Raw genomic sequence first — 20,029 nt, 5'->3', positions numbered from 1 at the left:
GTTATGATCACCATGGAGGTGAGAAAAGAGATTGTTGAAAATATGATGATGACATGCATATTCGGGATTTGGCTACCATATGCCAAGTACAATGGTGTCTATGATTTTGAAAACTAAAACTGCTATTAAGTCGGTTAATTTTCCAAAGGAGATGAAATCAAATACCAAACAAAGATCAGAGACATCAGAGCATGTTAAAAAATTCCTTTTGATCTAGATTCCAGAAAAACATTTATATGTAGTATATCAAGTATATATAAAATATATATCAAGTGCAGTGCTTCATTTTTATACAGTATATATTTCACCTACTACGTTTGCATTTTAGTATTAAACAGTATTATAATAATAATAACAAGACCTTTTTTATAACAGTGGTTAATTATTTTCCTTTTATTCCCCAATGAAAAAGTTATTTTGCTTTATGTCTAAGGATCTCTAATAGATTAATGACATATACTGAGGTACTACTGTAAAACATTTTGAAGGAAAGTCATAATTTACACATGATTTGGAAATGGTTGGAATCTTGGAGAGAGTACATATGTATTTTTAAGTGTATAGTGTCTTTGTGGCATGATGGAGGTACTTAAATTGCTGTTGAGCTCAAAGTTTTCTCAAGAGGTTGGTAAACGGGAAGAGTACTTGGATATTCTCAGATCTATTTTTCCCCAGAGGATTCCTTTCTAAAATTGGGACTGAGTTGAACAAATTCAACTATTAGGTGCTCAAAACTAAAGCCAACAGCAGATGGACCCTTGATTTTACGCCATGATAAAATTTGTGAACTTGATATTGTTTGATGTGATGTTACTGTCAGATAACTGAGGTAAGTCATATCAACAATATTTGTTTATAGCAAATGAAATAAAAATCATACTTTATTAAGCGTTTAAAAAAATTAGTTTTCATCAAAAGTTTGCTGGTACCAATTTGAGAAAAGACATTTATTTTCTTCAAAATGTATTAAAAAAATTAAAGTGAATAAGGATTAATATACCATTAAAAAGAATTTAAAATTTGTTATGACTTGAAAGATGTATGTTAGAGACAGGTTTACTATAAATTAGGTTAGTTAACTTTTTAATTCAGTATTTAATAAAGAATATGCTTTAACACTTCTCAGTGATGATTACTTTATAAAGTGGCCTGTACATATGAGAATATGAAGAAACAATGATTGGATTACTTGATTATTACAAAACACATGAGGACTATCTATCTAGTGGAGAAATGCCTTCACAGAGAACTTTCTAAGTGAAATTTGCTCATATTCATATTGCACATGCTGAAAATCATGAAAATTACCCCACAGTAAGCACGCTATCAGGACATGAACCTGGACTGAACTGCCAATGATCTCGCCACTTAGCCAATGGTGGACCAGAAACAGTGGTAATGAACGTCACTGACTGTCATATTTTCAAAGGTGACTACATCCAGAGAAGCCTAAAACCATTTTGAACTTTAGTTGTCTTGGGGAAGTTTTGCTGTATTTCCATATTTAAGATAAAATATTAGCATAATGGAGTAGGTAGAAGAATGGGCTTATGGAGACTGAGCATAGAGTTTTTTGCAATCCTCCATTTTATTATATATATTTTTTAGTTTGACAAGGAATTATGATAAAAAATGTTTTATGTTTTTCAAAATTTGTTTTTTATTTTTAAATTTAAAAAAGTTTAAGTTGTTGTTGTATAACATTCATGTAATTTTCTATTTTATAGTGCTATATATTTCCTCAATATCTAAATTTAAAACTAGTTAATTGCTTAGATGATTGTTCTTTTAAATTTAATTTGAATTCAGGTGCTTAATTTGCTTTGATTTTTTAATTCATAGTACTTTTTTAACATGCTTTATTTTATATTTAAAAATTTTAACATTTTGTTAAAAAATTTTCAGTAAGTTAGTTGTCAGATTCAAAACTGCGTTTTTGCTGTGTATAATTAGCTAAAAAATAAAACATTTCAACTTATTACATGTATTATCTTCTAAGTTGTAAGAATAAAAATACAAAACAGAAAAAAACCTCCTTTTGAAATTTTGAATTTAACAACCTTTTAAATGCTATAGACATTCCAAAAATAATTTCTAACATTAGTTTAATGAAATTTATAAGGTAGATTTTACTACATAAATAAAATTTTGACTCAAAATTTAGGAAATTGATTTTTTTTTTTTAAATCTAAAATTCTGTAGTCTTTCCCTTTAAGCATCAAAATCTGCTGTAAATATTAAATGTTTTAAAGCTGTCAGAATTAGTAATCACAAATACGACAGTCTTTAAAAGGAAGGTTCATGAACTGTAATATATAGTGATTTCATGTTCACTAAAGGATACAAGAAAACATTGACCCATGTATTAAAATTATCAGAATGAATTTGAAAATTATTGTATATCTTCAAATAAGTTTTAGATAAAAGTTACAAATGAGATGCTGATATAATTTACCATTTAAATTTCCAGACTGTGGAATCAATGCACACAAACATTGCAAAGAATTGGTTGTAATGGAATGTCGAAAATCATCTACATCTACATCACGATCTAATTCATTTGCTGCTGCTGGTAGGCTTTATATTCCTTCTAATATTATTTAAAATCTTGGATTTGTTAATACTAAAATTTAAAAAATATTGTAGTTTTTAATTCATACTGATTTATTTTATTTTATTTTACATACTGAGCTTCTCAAAATATAACATCATGCTTTTCTATTGATCACGAATATAAACACTTGATAAAGTACTTTTCAATTAAAGGTCTGTAATGATCTATAATTTAAAAAAAATTTGCATCCTAAAAGCACTTTTTATTTTAAAATGCATGAGTTAAATCATGATTTATAAAGACTATATGTTTTATAAATGTATAGTTGTATTATAGATTAAACTCAGTGGCTAGTGTATGTCTTTCCTTCCTCTAAATCATATTTTTAGCCCAAGGGTGTTAGCCCACAAGGGCTATTAATTTCATTTTGGCATTTTGCTCCGATTCACTATAAACTGTGAATCGCTTTTTAAATTGTTGTCACCAAATATTAGAGCCCCGTATTATATTTAAAGAAATTAAATAATAAAGAATCTCCATAAATGTATGTATGTTTCTCACATTGTGATAAAACAACGGTACATAGAGCCATCACATTTTGAATAACGTATATCTTCACCTGAATATGGGCATCTGGAAGCCCGAATTTGAAATGTGTTTTATTATCTATTTCATATTTTGTAAAACTTTATAACGAATTTTTGATTAACAAACTCAAGGATTTCAAAGCGAGCAATGGCAACACGAGAAGAGTATTTAATTTTATAAAAAATTATGATGGCCTTATATTCAGAACAGAATTTTAGTGTGAAGTTTTTTGCTGAAAATTACTGCTTCTACAGTAATTCTTTTTATCTTGGTTAAAAAAAATATCATATTTTAGTTTTGAACAGTGTTTGTTGGGGAAATTTTTATTGTATTCACTTGTATGAGTCTTTGTTTTCGAGTATGATGTTACTTTAGAACAAATACAGACTTTCATATGAACATTCATATTATTTACTGCAATTTAAAAAAAAAAAAGTAAAAAGTGAAGAAAAATGACTGTTTCTATTTCCATTTATTAGCTTTGCATTTTCAAGTTATTTATATTATAAATATTGCTTAGGTTGTTAATAGGTCATTAAAGCTTATATTTTGTGTTTTACTAGAAATTTAATGTTTTATCTCATGTTCATGTTTTTGTACGTGTTATATAATACTAATTAACAATAATGCATAAAATGCTTATAGTGGGTAGGGGTATCTTATAAGATAATTTAGAGTTTTAAAGCAACTTATTCATTTTGGTGATCAGTTTTATTCATTTTAGTGATCCTTTGGTGATCTTTGAGGAAAGTCTTGTGTAATAAAAAACATTATTGCATAATCAAATAACCTAGCTTTCATTTTATTGGTTAACTTTTGGATGGTGCATGGGAGAAAAGAAAGATTCTTAGAGAAACATGTAAACAAATGATTAAGTTAGCATTTAAACATATATGAGTACAAATAGTTAATGCACAAAAAAAAAAAAAAAAAAAAAAAAAAAAAAAAAATGTACTGTTAACAGTTTCACTTCAAACAATGTTATGTAAATAAGTTTTTTAAAATACAGCTTTCTTAAAATCTTATTCTCCTTTGAAGATCTTTTAAGCTTAAAGCAAAATTACTCAAAGCGTATGCATTATAGTCATACCATTGGGTTGTTTTTTATAAAATAAAACATAAATTTTCAAGTTTAAAAATTTCTGATTCTAAAATTTTCCATTTAATTAAATTTTTTTAAAGTTATTAATAGAAGAAATCTAGTCATTAACTGTAGCTTCAGTAAGTGTATCAGTTTAAAAACCGAAAAATGTGCATATAATTTTTGTGTCAAAGTTTGTAATACAAACATTGATGTATTAGGCCTCACTTTTTTTTTAACTTGTTTATCATTTCTTATTAGTAAACAAGCTGTAAATAATTAAAAAGATGGCAAATTTCTGGTAAATTTTTTTTTTTTTTTTTTTTTTTTTTTTTTTTTTTAACCTAAGTTACTTTAAAGCAATCTAATATTTTCAGTAGCTCATGAATGTTTCTGGACTTCTATATTGCTGCATTTGGAATTTTGTACAGTACATTGCTAATGAGGGGAAAAATATATTCTACTCAAGTTTATTAAAATAAATGGGCATGTTTTAATTCAAGTTATCAAATTGCATAATGTGATTTATATATTTTAAATTTCAAAAACCCTCAAAGGCATGTTTGTACAACTTTTTATTGCAATATTTTGCATTGATTTATCTTTAATTAATACATTTCCAAAAAAGAAAGCTTCTTAATAGATTGATTTAATTGTTGTATGAATAATTTCAAATGAAAACTCCCAACCCTTAGTCGTTATTATTAAAGCATACTGAAAGCATCTACACAAGAAATCTCGTAATTTGTAGCATTATCTTTCTTTTTTTTTTTTTTTTTTTTTTTTATCCCCATGCTATACATTAAAATGTGGATTTCTGATGATACTAAAAACATTCTATACAAATGTTATCAGTTATGCTTAGGTGAAAAATTCATTCACAGCATTTCAGTACATTTAGTGTTCTGAGCATACTCTAAAACCTCATTATTCTATGGAAAGAGTATGTCATAAATTAATTTTAAATTTCAGAAAATCAGCTTTTGTGAATAACATGATTGAGCAATAGCTTTTTGAAAATTGTTATGAAAACTAAATTTTCTGTTCATATATTTGACTGTTGTTTCATGTTTTTCTGGGGGGGGGGATCCTTAATTATTTGTTTTTCTTGTTATCTTTTGTTCTGTTGATTTAAAGAATTTAAAAGTTTTTGAATAATTATTATATTTTGATGTACTTTAACACAATAAACTGCTATAGCAATGTTTATGATTATTAAATGCTTAAAAAGCTTCATTTTAATGAAATCATTATAGAGTTACAGCTTGATCCTATCAGAAAATATTTTTACCATTTCATAATTAATGTATATATTATCTGTGAAATCTGAAGACACTAAATTTGCTGAGTAAATAAAGTATGGCAAATTACATATAATAAACTTTTCTTGTGAGTTTATATATGCATAATTATATTATGCAATTTTGAATTTAAGATGGATCAAAGCTAAAATCAAAAATTCAAAGACCTTGGCGAAGGCAGTTGAAAAGTAGTCAGTCAGATGGAGATTCTAGTCTCAGCTCTAGAACAAGCACAGACAGTGACCTCTGCAACTGTGACAATGGCTTTGTTATAATTGACGAGTCACAACCAGAAAATGTGAAAAGTACAGATGTATTCAAAGATTTTCCAAAGAGTCCAACTACTAGTTAGTACAGTTTTTATAATTAATTTTGTTGCTTACTTTAAATGTTTGTTCATTGAAAACTGCAACATAGTTCTATCAATAGTAATTTATCTCAATATTTTCTGTTTAATTCATAATTATTTTAAAAGCAATTATGATATGCTTACTTTTATAATCTTGCTTTAAAAGTCATATTTTTATCCAGAGCTTTCTACAAATTATATTCCATGGTATTTAAAGGACAGGTCACATGCAGTTACAGAGTGATTACTTTTTAATTACTGATCCTTAAAAATTGATTTAAAAAGTTTATTTACATGTTGACCTTTGTTTTCAGTGAAATACCATTATCACTGTGAGTAGTATCTGTAGATGGTTTTTTTTTTTTTTTTTTTTTTTTTTTTTTCTTAAAGATGCAAACTTTAAATCTGGAAGAGTAATAATTGTGTGTTGAAGAATTGACGTACCACATGCTGTTATTCTGCTTATATTATATTTTACTTAAAATGTTTGAACACAGTAAACTGCTGTATAAATATTTATAGTTATTAAATGCTTTAAATAGCTTCATTTTAATTAAATCATTATGCAGTTATAGCTTGATCCTTATCAGAAAATATTTTAACTTTTCGTGATTAATGTATATATTACCTGTGAAATCTGAAGATACTCAATTTTGTAAGTAAATAAAGTAATAGAAAATTACATGTACCTTTTCAAGTGTGTTTATATATGCACAATTATATATTATACAATTTTAAATTTTAGTAGCTCATGAATGTTTCATCATCATTTATCTACTTAGAAGTTTGTGATAACTAAAAGTGGAACAAAGCCTGTAAAAAAGAGAAAATTCAATAAATGGCTGAAAATTTTCTAATGCAGATCATGATAATATATTTTTAACTCTATTTCGATAAAATGACTTGTTTTCTGTTTATGTCATAATACAGTGTGAAGCAAAGTTCAAAATGAATTTGAATTCACTGACCACCTACATGCTGACCTCCAGTTTACAATTTTTTTTTTAAGTGATATCATTGTCTACTTCAACTTACTCTCCTTTGATGCTCAGCTAGAAAGATGCATGCAATATATTTTCTTGCATTAGCCCTGAAAGTTATTCACTTATCATAGAACCAGATATGACAACATAAGGCACAGTTCAATCAGAAAAAAATAATCATCATGGTTCATTCATGATCAAATGATTGAAGCACTGTCTTTCTTTCTCCTAAAAGAACTAAAAGTCTTCAGAAGTGATTGCAGGGTACTGATAATGTGTCTCTTTGTCTTTTCATAATCTTTGAAAACTCAGTTTGAATTCTGAAAATGCCTTTATGTTTTTTCATGTAACTATTTTATAGGTTCAGTTTACTATAAATTCATTTTTATCAATTCAGCAACTGTCAATCCCATATTATGTGCATCTTTAAAGAATTGTTATCAGTAATCATTATTCAGAAAGTTGTCTTAATTGTAGAAATTCAATAGTAGAAAAGATGTCCTAAATTTAAAAACTCAATATTAACTTTATAAATAGAAGTTCAAAAATTCATTCAAAGTTAAATCTAGTTAAATATTCGAGTTAAAAAATTTAGTAACCCTGTGTATGTAGAAATAAAAACTGAGTAACATATTGCCAGAATTATTGGTATTTTAGAATGCATGCATGGATGAAAGCAATGATTAAAGGAACAGTTTGTTTAATATTTTATATTAGGTGCACAGTTATTTTCAAATTGGCACATCTCTTGTGAAAATTCAATTAGTTTTATTCTGTATGTATGAGGCTCTCATATTTTATATCAATGAAACTTAAGAACCTGTGATAAAAACTGTGCGTTTTGATTACAGCATCAACTAGTGTCTTGTCTACCACAAGGACACGTAACAAAAGAAGGTCTACAATTGTCTGCTGCCTCAGAAACTAACCCTAATCACTTTTTTGTAGGGTAACTTGAAAAAATGGCTTTAAGTTTGTCATCTTGATGCACTTTATGATTAATTGTCAATATATGCATTTCCCCCCCTTTAAATAAAATGCTTGTAATAATACTGTTTATCTTTCCCAAGGCCAACATTTTCCCTAAACAACATAGCAATAAAACTTTAGATTTCCCCTCCCTGGAGTATACAAGTTCTGTTACTATAGTGACTGCCTCCAGTTAGACAAGCTGGGAGTAGTAGTTTCGTATCCTGTACGTATATTCTTCACTTTCAACTTTTTATAGTCTTTATTTTTCATTAGGACTACATAGATAGAATAAACCAATGTCTTAGGAAATTTTTACAATAGTTTTTTTAAATGTCTTAATAGTATGTATCATAATTTTTGCAGAAACTGCTCTTCAGTTTTAAAAATGAACTTTAAGTTAAAAATGTTTAATATCTACTTAAAGAGAATATCTTTTGTTCCCAGTGATTTAACGCTGAAATTAACTCTCTCCCAATTAACTTGAAACTGACAAGCCCAGTCTCCACTGTCCACTTTCATTATTGTTCCCCTTTTAACAGATGACATTAAATAATGTTTGTATCACGTTACAGAATTGTAACCACTTGTAAACTTTTTGTGAAAAACGTTCCCCCTCTTCAGCCTAATCTTTTATATCTCATTACTTCTTGGAAGTTTTTTTCATCAAATAAAATTTTTCTTGTAAAGGTAACATAAAATTCACAAAGGTATTTGTATATCTTTAATTTATTAGAATCACCATCTCCAACAAAAATTACGGCTTCATCTAGTGGTTGTGGATGCCAGCAAGAATTCACGTCTCCTTCACCAGCACCCTCTGAATTCAAAAGCGAAGCTTTGATTCAGCAATGTTCATCCTTACAGAAAATACCCCCATTGTCAAAGCATCTGGTTTCATGAAGTGTATTTTGTGTAATTTTTTATGTATATGAAATATTATAAAGAACTCTAGTTTTTTTTATTGTTGTATTGAAAATACTGTTAAAAGAAAAAGATGAAAAAAAATCTCATTCCAGTTCTTCCACATACTGATGTAAATGGTTCATTTTTAATTCTCGGAGTTTTTATAATGCAAGGTATCTGTACTTCTTGTGCTACAGTACGTTTTAAAGACTTAACATTTATACTAGTCATTGATTAAAATTGTCATAATGTGAATGTATTTTACATTGTTTTATACTTTTTATTTCAGTCTTTTTTTTATGTCTTATTTACTTTCTTCAAGCATGATTACATTTATTAGTTCATTTTTATTGCTTTATTGTCTCAATTGCTATAATTCACTTGAGAAACATCGTAATTTTTAAGATAGTTGACACAGTTATGATGTCTGATTTATTATTACAGGTCTCCTGTGAATGAATTTTAATTAATTTGCATAAATTATTTTATATACAATATAAAATTTGAGAATCAAGTATATTGATTCTTCATAATTTATATGAATTACCTCCTCTCCCAGGGGGGGGGGAAATCGGTCTAAAAATATTTATCAAATGTTAAGCAAATATCATATGAAAAATTTGGTTACTTATTCATTTCCTAAAGTAAGCATTTCTGTTTTCATTTTACATATTACAGTATAGAGTTGATTCCTGATATCATATATATTTGACTGCTAAAACAAAGTTTTAGTAGGAACAGTAGTCTTCTAGTAGAACTAACATTGGAGAAGTCAAATTTTGAATATGAAAAAGTCAAAATTCCTTCTTGCAAATTACATTTATACTTATTCTTTATCTATTATATCCTGTTAAATTTCAGCATCTATTTAAAAGTAATCAATGAAGTGGAATTTCTTACAATTGAAAATTTAGGAAAACAATTTTTCCCTCTCCTATTTTTTCATACTCCCCCCCCCCAAAAAAAAAAAAATAAATCCCAGTATTTGATGCCATTTTTAGCCAATTAGAAGATAAGATTGCAGGAAAGCTAATTTTGAGTTTCATTGTAAAATCTCATTTTCTTTCTAAACTGGTTTTACTAATGCAAGATTTGTGCCTACAAATGTATATTTTTTCAGCAATCCATACAAATAAAAAATATTCTTTAGATTTCTTTCATTGACTGGCATTTTGTTTTCACTTCAAAGCGGAAATTTTATAAGACTTTATGTATAGCTCTGTCAGTCAAGCAAAAAGTAAAGCAAGCTAAAGTTGCTGACGATTGCATTTTACTAAAATTTGTTCATCAAAATGTATCCCAAACTTTTTCCAATTTATATTTTTTTATAAGAAACACATTTTAATTCCTTTTCTACTATTCTATAGGAAGAGTCTACTGTATACACATCACCACACACCCACATGTATGTATATATATACTTATTTATCTTGACCTTAATAATAAGAAGGCCTCATATATAAAACATAAAACAGCCCTGTAATTTTGACATTGCTTCAGAAGGAGAGGAGGCAAAAGCATTGCATATAAGAAATGCCTTGCATAATATGAGTTTCATATGTTAAAAAAAAGTAATACAATGGCCTAAATATCATACTATGAATATTTTTTTTAAGTTTAGACATTAAGAAATTGGGAATTGGTGATATAAATTATCCTAATACATTTCTTAAATTTTAGGCTGTATATTAAAATGTTATGGTTTTTTAGAAAAATATTTTAAAGGGAGGACTCCTTCTTTATATTCAGGCCAACACTCAGATACATTTTAATATTTATAATGGGAATTCTCAATGATACTTATAAGTATACCAGTCACAGGTTTAGTATAATTCTTCGGTTTAAATACTAAGTTTCCTATCAGAAAGCTGCTGTTGATGAATGCTGAAATGATTGTTGTTGCTATTACTCAGATTGTTATGAGTACCTTGCTACCATATTCATTAATTGTTTAACTAATAATTATTGATATATTATTTGGAGAAGGGTTTCATATATTTTGCCTAGACTGTTTGAATAAAATTTACCAAAGTGTTTAGAGTACAGTATTTTTATATTAAATATATAAAATGATTGTTAGGAATGTTTAAGAAAGAACATGTTTAAGAAATCACCGAGTTTAAACAATTAATTTAATGATGTATAATTCCTGCTTTAAATTCTTAACACAAATGTGACAATTCATTTAATATTTTAAATATTTCAAATCCTTGTGTTATTTTCTGTATTTAATGTCGTTATACATTTTATAATATACAGTATTTGTTAACTTATGTTATTTTATTTACGTAATAAGTATATTTAAGTAATTTCAAAAGTATATTTAAGTTTATATACGACTTATATATAACTTAAATATACTTTTGAAATTACTCAATATATTAGTCAATATATTAGTTTTTTTTAGTACTGATATATTGAGTAATATTATTTATTCAATATATTAGTGTTAAAAAACTGATATATTTTGTGATTTTTTTTAAATATTTATTTAACATTTTGTTATGTTGTTATAAGTAGTACATTAATTTTAGAGATGTTTAGAAATTTAAGTTATGTAGATATGAAGGACTGTGACATTAGACCATAAGATATTTACAGGAAAGTCATTGACTGAAAAAGATGTTCAGAAATATAATATAGACGTATAGAGAGCAAAAATTTTTCTGACTGGCGTAGTTGTTGGATATATATCAAAGAATCCACCTATTGGTGCAACACGTAGTATTTTGAAAATAATTTTTGAACTGCAATGATCAGTTTTAAATATAAATTGAAATTCACTGTTTTCATATTCTAGTTGAGATAAATAATATATTGTTAATCGATTTGTTTTTATTCTATCCTTATAATTGTGTGCAAAATAATTCGATTTGAATTGAGTCAATACTTTAATTGTATTAAAACAAGTAAATATTCAACATCAATATGAATGTGCATTTAAATTTTTAAAATTTGTATTTCTGTAAATTAGTATATTTTAAGAACTGCTTGATTAAAAACTGTTAATGTCAGAAACAAATAATTTAATATAAGAAACAGCAAACTATTTCTTTGATTTAAAACATTATATTTGGTAGGCATTAAGGTATAATTATTATAATTTGCTTTTTTTTTTTTTTTTTTTTTTTTTTTTTTTTTTTTTTCTGAAAGCATGTTAAGAGCTTTTTAAAAATGTGTGATAAAATGTAAACGTTTTTATAATATGTAATACGAGACCAATTTTGTAACCTGATTGTTGTGATTTTAACTGTATTTTATAAGTTGAAATGCATAATTTTATTTGTACTATAACCAACTGTCATAAATTAATTTCTCATAAGCCAAATGAATTGGGACCATCTGTTTAGCCTAAAGTATTGTATTTTATGAAAACCTCACAAATACAGTGAACTATATTTTCATATAGTTCAGATTTTTAAATACTGTAATATGAATATATATATATAATGTAGATTTGAATCTGATTGGCTTTCTTATACATTGTATATGTATACCAGTTCACTTAACCTCTAGTAGTGAATGAGTTCATGACTGTATTTCCTAGTCAGACGGATTACTAAGAATTTTATGTATTGAATTTATACATAGCTTTTAATTTGATAAGAATTTTAGGATGAAAAGTATTACTATGAACTTGTTAGTGATTTTGAGTGAATAATATTAACAGAATTTTAAAAATTGCCATCTTTTTAAAGATTACTCTTTAACATGAATCATATGTACATACCATGATTGAAATTTTAATAAAATAGATAGAGAATTTAACAACTTTAGAATTAAATAGAAGTATTTCCTATGCATCAAATTTTCTTTAGTTAGTGACATTCTTTGTCTTTTTTTCATTTTTATCACAATGCATTCTGAAATAACTAATTATAGAATTATGAAATTTTTTAAATACTTTTTAGGTTGCAATTAAGATAAACTATTTCATTTTCTACGTATGTATTTAAGATTTTTATTTTAAGTCACAAACTAACAATCTACCTCACCCACACCAAAAAAGGCATTTTTATAATTATACAGATTTTCAGAGTGTCATGTACTTATGTTACACTACACTGAAATATTTTCCTCTGTTTCCTATGAGATTTTCTATCTCATGTTTATGAATATCTAGTGTTGTATTAATTTTTTGTGCTATATTTTAATGTTTTGTAGTATTTAAATATTTCAAGTAAAAACAGAGTGATCTAGAAATTCGTAAATCTCTAAAAGTCAAAACAAGTATAAGGGAATGTGGTTTGCTTGAAAATGAATCCTAAAAAAGTGGAATTATTATTATTATTTTTTTTTTTACTGGGGGTAAATATTTAGTTCAACTTTTCACTGATAGAAAGCACAATAATATGGGAACAATAATAATAACAACCATAATAGTAAAAATGATTCTGGATAGCTTTTATTGGTGGGTATTCTGATTAGGTAACTATTTAATGCTCATCCCTGTTCCCCCAAAAAATCAGTTCAGAATAATCATTTTGTAATTGAAGACGGTCAAAATCTAAATATTTCTTGATTAGAAAACAAGTTTGTAAGCTATATTTCTGTGGAGAAAAAGTTCCCTAGTATATAGATATATAGATATTATGTTAATCTGATCGACTTTCTTATACATTCATTGTATATGCAACGTCAATGGATTTAATTTCTATTAGTACACGAGTTCACATGACTGTATTTCCTAGTCAAGTAAAAATACTGTATTTATTTCTCCTCTTTTTTTTTTTTTTTTTAAACAAACTTTATGGTGCAAAAATTGACAGAATAAAATTTTGAGAGTAATTTAATTTTTGAAAAAGGCGGTAAATGAAAAGTAGTCATGGATAAACTACTGGTACCATTAAAATATTATTTATTTAAAAGAAATCTTCATTCCAATAAGGATTTTTAGTAATAGTAATGTTACAATATCTGATGGATATTGAATTCCGATATGAGACAGTAATTGAGCTAGACACATTTCGTAGAGCGCAACGTGTCTGGCTCAGTTAATTACCTTGTAAAGTGCATGGAGGTAAGAAAGGAAGGAGTGGCCAAACCAGCATTAGAAGTGAAGCACTACTCCGAAGCTTCGGTCACCAGATGGGGTGTTTATTGTTTACATTCAGAAGCTCGCTTGACAGTGCTCAGATAATATTTCGACACACGACAGTTCCATACAAATTGAAAAACGGGACACTTCCGCATAAAAGAAACATTCCTAGTATGATGGATAATAGCAATTTGTATAGTTTAGTGACATTTATACAAAAATCGCATCTTGGTCATTTTTGGATAACTAACAACAGCGATTTTGATTATGAATTTGTTTTATAAAATTCTAAGCTGTTGAACTACAGAAATGTAGATTTTAGCAAAAAAGTTATGCTTAAAGAATGAAAAATACCTCACCGTACCTTTAAGATTGTATACATTTTTCGACACCCTTAATAGAGTATTCGCTACTTTTACTTTATGTTCCAAACGCCAAATGTTTTAAATAAAATAAATTTTTCACACCCACATATTATTGTAACATTTACTTTTTAAAATTAGTGTCAAAAAATATAGTGAATGCACAGAAATTAAAGATTTCCACATGCCGGAAATGAAAAATATGAAATATGTATGGGTATTTATGCATGTGTATCCAAAAAGGCATGTATCTGCCTTTAACAAAATACGTAAATATTTATTAAATTATTTATAAATGTATATGAAATGAAGGATTTATTCATTCATAAATAACTGTGAAAGTTACTGTGAAGAAATCTAATTATTAAATGCATCTAAATTTATAATGATTATAAATATTATCTAAATATATAATAACCTTAACATTGAATTGTAAACATAAATTGACATCTTCTTGACAAATACGTTACAAAACTATTTAAGCAAGAATTGTTCATACTGGAAAGCAATCCGTTAAAAGAAGGTATTGTAAAGCAATTTCTATGAGATGCGTACTTAAGAAAGTAATAAAGAAGAGTTTTGGAATATGTATTGTTGAAATTAAGGGTAAAAAAATCTAATAAGTATAATTAAAAGAATTATTCCCCTTATCAGTCATATATTCCCCTTATATAAGTCAGTTATAAGTTTTAAATAATATTTTAAAAATAATCCTTATTTTATTCCCTTTCAGAAATATTCAGAGAAAGTTAAGTACTATTTAAAGTATTTCGCTATTAAATTGAAAGGTGCTCTAATTTGAAATGGACCAAATAGAGCATTAATTATAAATTGACTTATAGTTTTCGATTTAAAAGATGCCTTAGACGCTAAAAAGTCATGTCATATTTGAGAAAGTATTTTAGGAAGAAGCTGTATAAATAGAAAAGAAATAATACATAATTTTAATAATACAATAAACTTTGATCTTAATATTTGTAATCCTTAACCGAATCAAATCGAATTACCTTAAATTTTTTTCTAATGTAATTAACGAAAACTTGTGAAAATATTTCAAATTAAACCATTGAGCAAACTGTTCTGCAAAAAGTATAGCGTTTAATTTCGTTCAGAATGAAATGTTGTTTAAAAATGTATTCTTTTCATATACTTAGGACTCTGAAGTATTGTAGAAAAAGAAAATATATACATTTATATGCATACTTATGACGTAATTACAAATATTTACATCCGATCGTGTCAGAACCCACTGAACTCAATGGTAAATTACCCAATGTTTTGGTCACCAAAGAAGGGATCGCCAGTGCTTCAAAGCAGGGTATGGGGAAACCGGTTTAGGGCCACTCCATCTAACTTCCTACCTCCATGGTAAAGCGCGAGGGGTACCTCGCATGTATGACTTTTGACAGCAGTTTCCAAAAGGGACATCGAAGGAATGAAGAGGAACGAACAAAAGACGCGGATTTCGAAAGCTCGAACATATCAGCGGTAGACAAGGCTACAGTAGGCTGGAATGTAAACAACAGAAGTAAGCTGAAATTACATGTTTGGAAAGTTTTATTAAATATGAGAACACCTGCCTCGTCCGGATAGTTTAAGGAAGAATCTAAGTTTCAAATAATAAATGGAAGAGAAAATAAAATGGATGAAGTGCTAATATGCAAATAACAAATTGAATACATCGAATAAAAGTAAATATAATAATGGGAATACAATTTACCAATAAACTAGCTGTCAGAGAAAAAAAAAAAAAAATTAAAAAAAATCTGAAATGTTTCAGATTTTAAATTACGTCCAAAGGGGCGTTTTTTAACATTTTGTGTGTTACCTTTCTTTATTAAATATCATGTTCCTCGCACTTAAACCATAAGATCCAGTGCAACAGCAATATCGCAAAATAGTTTTAAAACGAGCATATCTTTAGAATTTCCGATACAGAGACTCACGCGCTGGAGATAAAAATGTTTTTTCTGCACAACGTTGCCATTGCTCGCTTTGAAATCCTTGAGTTTGTTAATCAAAAATTCGTCAAAGTTTTAAAAAATAGGAAATCGATCATAAAACAAATTTCAAATTTGGTCTTCCACATGCTCATATTCGTTGGAGGATTACGTTATTCAAAATTCGATGACTCTATGTACTGTTATTTTATGACAATGTAAGAAATATACATACATTTACGCAGATTTTCATTATTTAATTTCTTCAAATATAATGCAGGTCTCTAACATTTTATGGCAACAGTTTGAAAAGTGAACCGACATTTATCCGTCCGACGCAAAATGCCAAAATGAAACTAATAGTCCTTCGGGATTCAAATCCCTTTGGACTAAAAATATGTACAAAAGAGGAAGGGGAAAATTATGCGAACATTTTTAAAATTTTCAGAACTTAACACTTTAAAAAGCTAGGGGATGAATACGGTATTAAACATTTTGACTTTTATTTATAAATGTTATTAATTGTAACTCGAAACTATCAGAGACACCTATAAAATACGCCTTAAAATTTAAAATGCATTTAAAAAAGAAATTTTCAAAAATTAATTTGTTTTAATGTTAATAATATGTATGAAAATTTTTAAATGACACATAAAGTCTTGAAACATAGGAAAATTAATTCCATTGATACATTATATGATGGAAACGTGTACCCAGATGCGCAAATAACACGCATTGATGTACATTTTCATTACCCAAATTCGTTTGAATCACACCCATGTATGAGCAATTCTGTCATTCGCAGGTGCCCGAGTATCATTTATGTATGAGAGCTAAGGGGTTGATATTATGATACATAACGTATTTCTTCATAAATAAATCATGCAAGAAACTTCATATCCTTGGTCAGGATTGGAATAAAGGACCTTTAAAGAACCTACATTATGCTTACACCAATTTTTCTTATTCATTCCTTCTCTCTCAATTTTAGTTTAGTTGCACCATGCATTCCATGTTAAAAAGGGCAACTGGAAATTTGTTGGTGCCCCCTTACCTAAAGGCCTTTTTGTGGTGCTCCCTTTCTTTGATGCTCTAACCTTATTACTTAATGGTTAATCCAGCCCTGTCCTTGGTTTCGGATAATCTCCTCAAACCATTACACTGTCTAGGGCAGCTACCAGAGAAAGGTTACACATTTTCATCTTATGGGTATCTTATCCTACATACGATTCATTTTCGTGCAAATCACATTCTGTTGTCACTTTTTGTTTGATTTCTACAAATTTCTGAAATTTTCATGGATTTTTGAATTACTTTGTTAACATTTTGACTTCTATTTATAAAATTGTTAGTTATAATTTGAAGTTTATCGGAAAAAAATTAGGAAAAGTAATTTGCATTGGTACATTTAATGTTGAAAAATTTTTAATTGAAGACCTGAAACATATTTTATAGATACATCTGTGTGACCGTCTGGTCCATATTCACATATCCATTAAAAGATCTGATTTAAGTATAAAATCTCATTTTCATTTACGCTCTTAAAACAGGGAAGAATTTCCACTTTTTTTAATATGAGTCTTATCACAGATTTGCCATCATTCGTCTGTTATTCATTTAAAAATAAAGATTTAGCTTACACTAATTTTAAAATATTTTCATTGGTTGCTTATAAGTTGCCTTAAAAATTTAGAATTTTAAGTTCCTAATGGAGGAAAAAACTGTTGCTTTATTTCTCTGTGATTATTCACATAGTTAATATACTTGCAATTTGTTACAATTAGTGAATGATGTTCGTACAACTATATAAAAGAAAATAAAGAAAAATGTCATTCTCTTTTGTGTTTTAAGAATTAATTTTTAATATTAAAGTATACATACAAATTAATACAGAAATAATTTACTCCGTGTTAAACACTGTAAAAATTGCATTGCTTAAAACTACAAACATTCATTGTTTTGTTAATTTTATGCATATGATCATATATTCAAACACTTAATAAAGCAAAATTCACCCATGTGATCAAAGTGTCTTTGTCAGCAAATGTATGAAATAACTGATTAACGTCGTTTCCTTACAATAAATAACGAATTTAAATGAAAGTAATTAAATTATTTTTCGATGACAATGAAGTGGTTTTCTAGTAGTATTATTTGGTTATTTAAATAAATGCAAAAAGTACACGACAGCTGCCTGCCTAAGGGAAAGCCACCTTCGTGGAGGACTCTATACGCGAAATTGGCTCATATTTACATTAAACATAAGGTCTAAAAATATCCGTATAGTTAGTCTCGTTCGTCTGGATTCGAATTCAGGTCAATTCACCACTCCCAACTACTCGACCGTTGGTGGGTTCTTTTCTAGTACTACTAGTTTCAAATGTTATAATAATTTAATTCTACATATTTTTCCAATATTCTTAGTCTGTTGAATTGTATTTACCACAGTAAAAGTTATAAAAAATTACTCTGTAAAGCTAGTATTTTAGCTCATATTATATTATTGCAATTTTAGCATTACTTCATAAATAATTCTGTTCCTTATATGATGTGCTTCATTATCTTTTTCCTAGGGTAGATTTAGGACTATCAGCGGCCAAACACTGGATGTTGATACTTTGTCCGAAATTTGAGTCCTAATCAGAGGCAGAGCCTTGCTTTTCGTTGCCTGTGCAACTTCTAAAGAGTCACCCCTCAAGTCTGTAATCGGCCCTGCTCCTAATGACCGGAACTATCCGTATCAAATTTTTCTTGATTATCCTCATGCACAGCGGAAATACCTGCCACTTTTGTTTAAAAATCTATCCCGGAAAGGATCCGTCCCAAATAGTTTGTCTATTTAAATAATTTGTCCCAAGCACACAGATTTAATTTTGTATTAAATGTGTAGTATGGTTAAAATTGCAGATTCCGAAAGCATTTAAAATTGACTTACAGTCCAATTACATAAATGTAAGATACTTTTTATTTTTACGTCAAAGCGTAAAATATAAAATTTGCATTAATTACCGTTTTTTTTTGGGGGGGGCAACTATTACAGCAAATTATACTAGAAAGAGTAATTTAACCATGCATTTGTGAAATGCAATAACAGCAGTGCAACTTGTACGCACTACTTGCAGAAAACAAAGACTTATTAAAAATACTTATAGGAAATGATGATTAAAACTATTTCCGGCAAAATGCCTTTGCATCGCCATATGTAGTAATTCTTAACCTGATAAATTAATTATAGACAATTTTAAGAGCTGTTAGTTAGTTTCATTGTGCCTTTTTTAGAAATTAGAACTAAAAAATCATTTCTATATAACAATTACTATTTTCCGACCACAGTTAACACGACTCTCATTGGCAATTCTGCCCAAACACAAATCTATTTTGCAAGATTGTCTGAGAGAAAAGGAAGCATCTGAACAGATTTTAAAAAACCAGCTCTTGCAAGTGATTCAGTGAGACGCGTAATGATATCATTATTATTGCAGTCTTTTGCGATGTTTTATCGTCATATTTCTGATATTAAATATTCCTGAGTTTGAGGTGAATGATGAAAAAATAATAAAAATGTTCCCCACTAAGTATATCTTTCTACCTTAATTGGTAAATACATCAGTCATGATTGCGCATGCATTTTATGCTTATAGTCACAATCGTTCTGGTAAAATATATAAACTACCTGACAACTGCTAAGGAACAACTTATTTACCCAAAATAATATTCCCGGCAGAGATTCTCAACCAGGGTAGAAATGCTGATTATCTGTTAAGTATTTAGTTACAGTTTGTAAATATAAAATACTATTTTTATTAAAGTTTTGGTGGTTCATTTTCCATAATTTTTCTCAATGTATAAAAAAGTAATCTAAATTTAAATTAAATGTATATGCATTTTTTGAGTTTGGGAAATGAATGGCGGGGAAATGATCGTCTAAGCAATGATGAAAGAAATGCATGGGGCAAAA

General features: G+C 27.8%; 1 protein-coding gene across 5 annotated transcripts in view; it reads left to right on the top strand.

Moving 5' to 3' along the window:
• Window positions 1-17,908, top strand: part of LOC118189290 (ras guanyl-releasing protein 3-like) — a 194,450-nt gene extending 176,542 nt beyond the window's left edge. For all 5 annotated transcript variants that reach the window (XM_085816009.1, XM_085816010.1, XM_085816011.1 and 2 more), the window contains 3 exons: window positions 2,471-2,572; window positions 5,659-5,871; window positions 8,562-17,908. In XM_085816009.1, the coding sequence (XP_085672135.1) occupies window positions 2,471-2,572; window positions 5,659-5,871; window positions 8,562-8,728 (482 nt within the window). In that variant the 3' untranslated portion in view covers window positions 8,729-17,908. The remainder of the gene's footprint in view (window positions 1-2,470; window positions 2,573-5,658; window positions 5,872-8,561) is intronic.
• Window positions 17,909-20,029: the final 2,121 nt, after the last annotated feature.

The sequence above is a fragment of the Stegodyphus dumicola genome, chromosome 4, assembly GCF_044657685.1.
Source record: "Stegodyphus dumicola isolate Sdum_Otavi_A_Nest chromosome 4, ASM4465768v1".
NCBI classification, from domain to species: domain Eukaryota; kingdom Metazoa; phylum Arthropoda; class Arachnida; order Araneae; family Eresidae; genus Stegodyphus; species Stegodyphus dumicola.
Note: the sequence above shows the minus strand (reverse complement) of the source record. Positions and strands in the feature narration are given on the sequence as shown.